Source organism: Tupaia chinensis, unplaced genomic scaffold (assembly GCF_000334495.1).
Source record: "Tupaia chinensis unplaced genomic scaffold, TupChi_1.0 Scaffold149964_1, whole genome shotgun sequence".
Lineage (NCBI taxonomy): Eukaryota > Metazoa > Chordata > Mammalia > Scandentia > Tupaiidae > Tupaia > Tupaia belangeri.
The window spans coordinates 814,165-814,771 of NW_006209805.1; the positions used below are offsets into that span (position 1 = coordinate 814,165).

At 68.2% G+C, this 607-nt stretch overlaps 1 protein-coding gene across 1 annotated transcript in view; it reads left to right on the plus strand.

The window, feature by feature from the left end:
• The window catches only part of MIDN (midnolin), a 4,575-nt gene extending 3,974 nt beyond the window's left edge, over nucleotides 1–601 (plus strand). Inside the window, exon 7 of the mRNA XM_027769564.1 lies at nucleotides 1–601. This exon is cut by the window's left edge and continues 87 nt beyond it. Within this exon, the coding sequence (XP_027625365.1) occupies nucleotides 1–155 (155 nt within the window). The 3' untranslated portion in view covers nucleotides 156–601.
• The last annotated feature ends 6 nt before the right edge of the window (nucleotides 602–607 follow it).

Sequence of the window (607 nt, forward strand, 5' to 3'; positions counted from 1 at the left end):
TTGCCCCCGGTGCCCCCTCCCCCGGGCCGCCTAGCCGCAGGCCTGGAGGAGGCAGCAGCCCCAGTGAGGCCACCGGCCTGGGCCTCGACTTCGAGGACTCCGTGTGGAAGCCAGAGGTCAACCCCGACATCAAGTCGGAGTTCGTGGTGGCTTAGGACGCGGTGGCCCCCCCACTGCCCAGCCCGGGGCGTCGCAGGCCACCCAGGGCGGTCACCCTGGTCCCTGGCAGCCTGCCTTCCGGTTTTCCTCGTTCCGACCACGGTTTCCCGAGCGCCCCACAGACTTGGTGTCCTACCTCCTCCGCCCCCCGCCTCACGCACCCTCTCCCTCCTCCAGGTGGCGGGGCCTGCACGGCCTCCCGCCCACCTTCCCCAGCTCCAAACATGTAGCAGCCTTTCCAGATGGTCCCAGAGCGCAGGACGAGGAAGCCGCCCCCACCCTTCCGCTCTGCCTCCCCCACCCTATTCAGGTTTTAAGTCAAAATGTCGAAGCCTCATTATGCACTTTACAGACAGGTCGAGGGGAGCTGTGCACCCCTACAGGGCCCCCCCACAGCCCGGGCGCCCACAGGGGCTGTCTGCTCCCACCTCGGGCCCTGGGTCTCCTT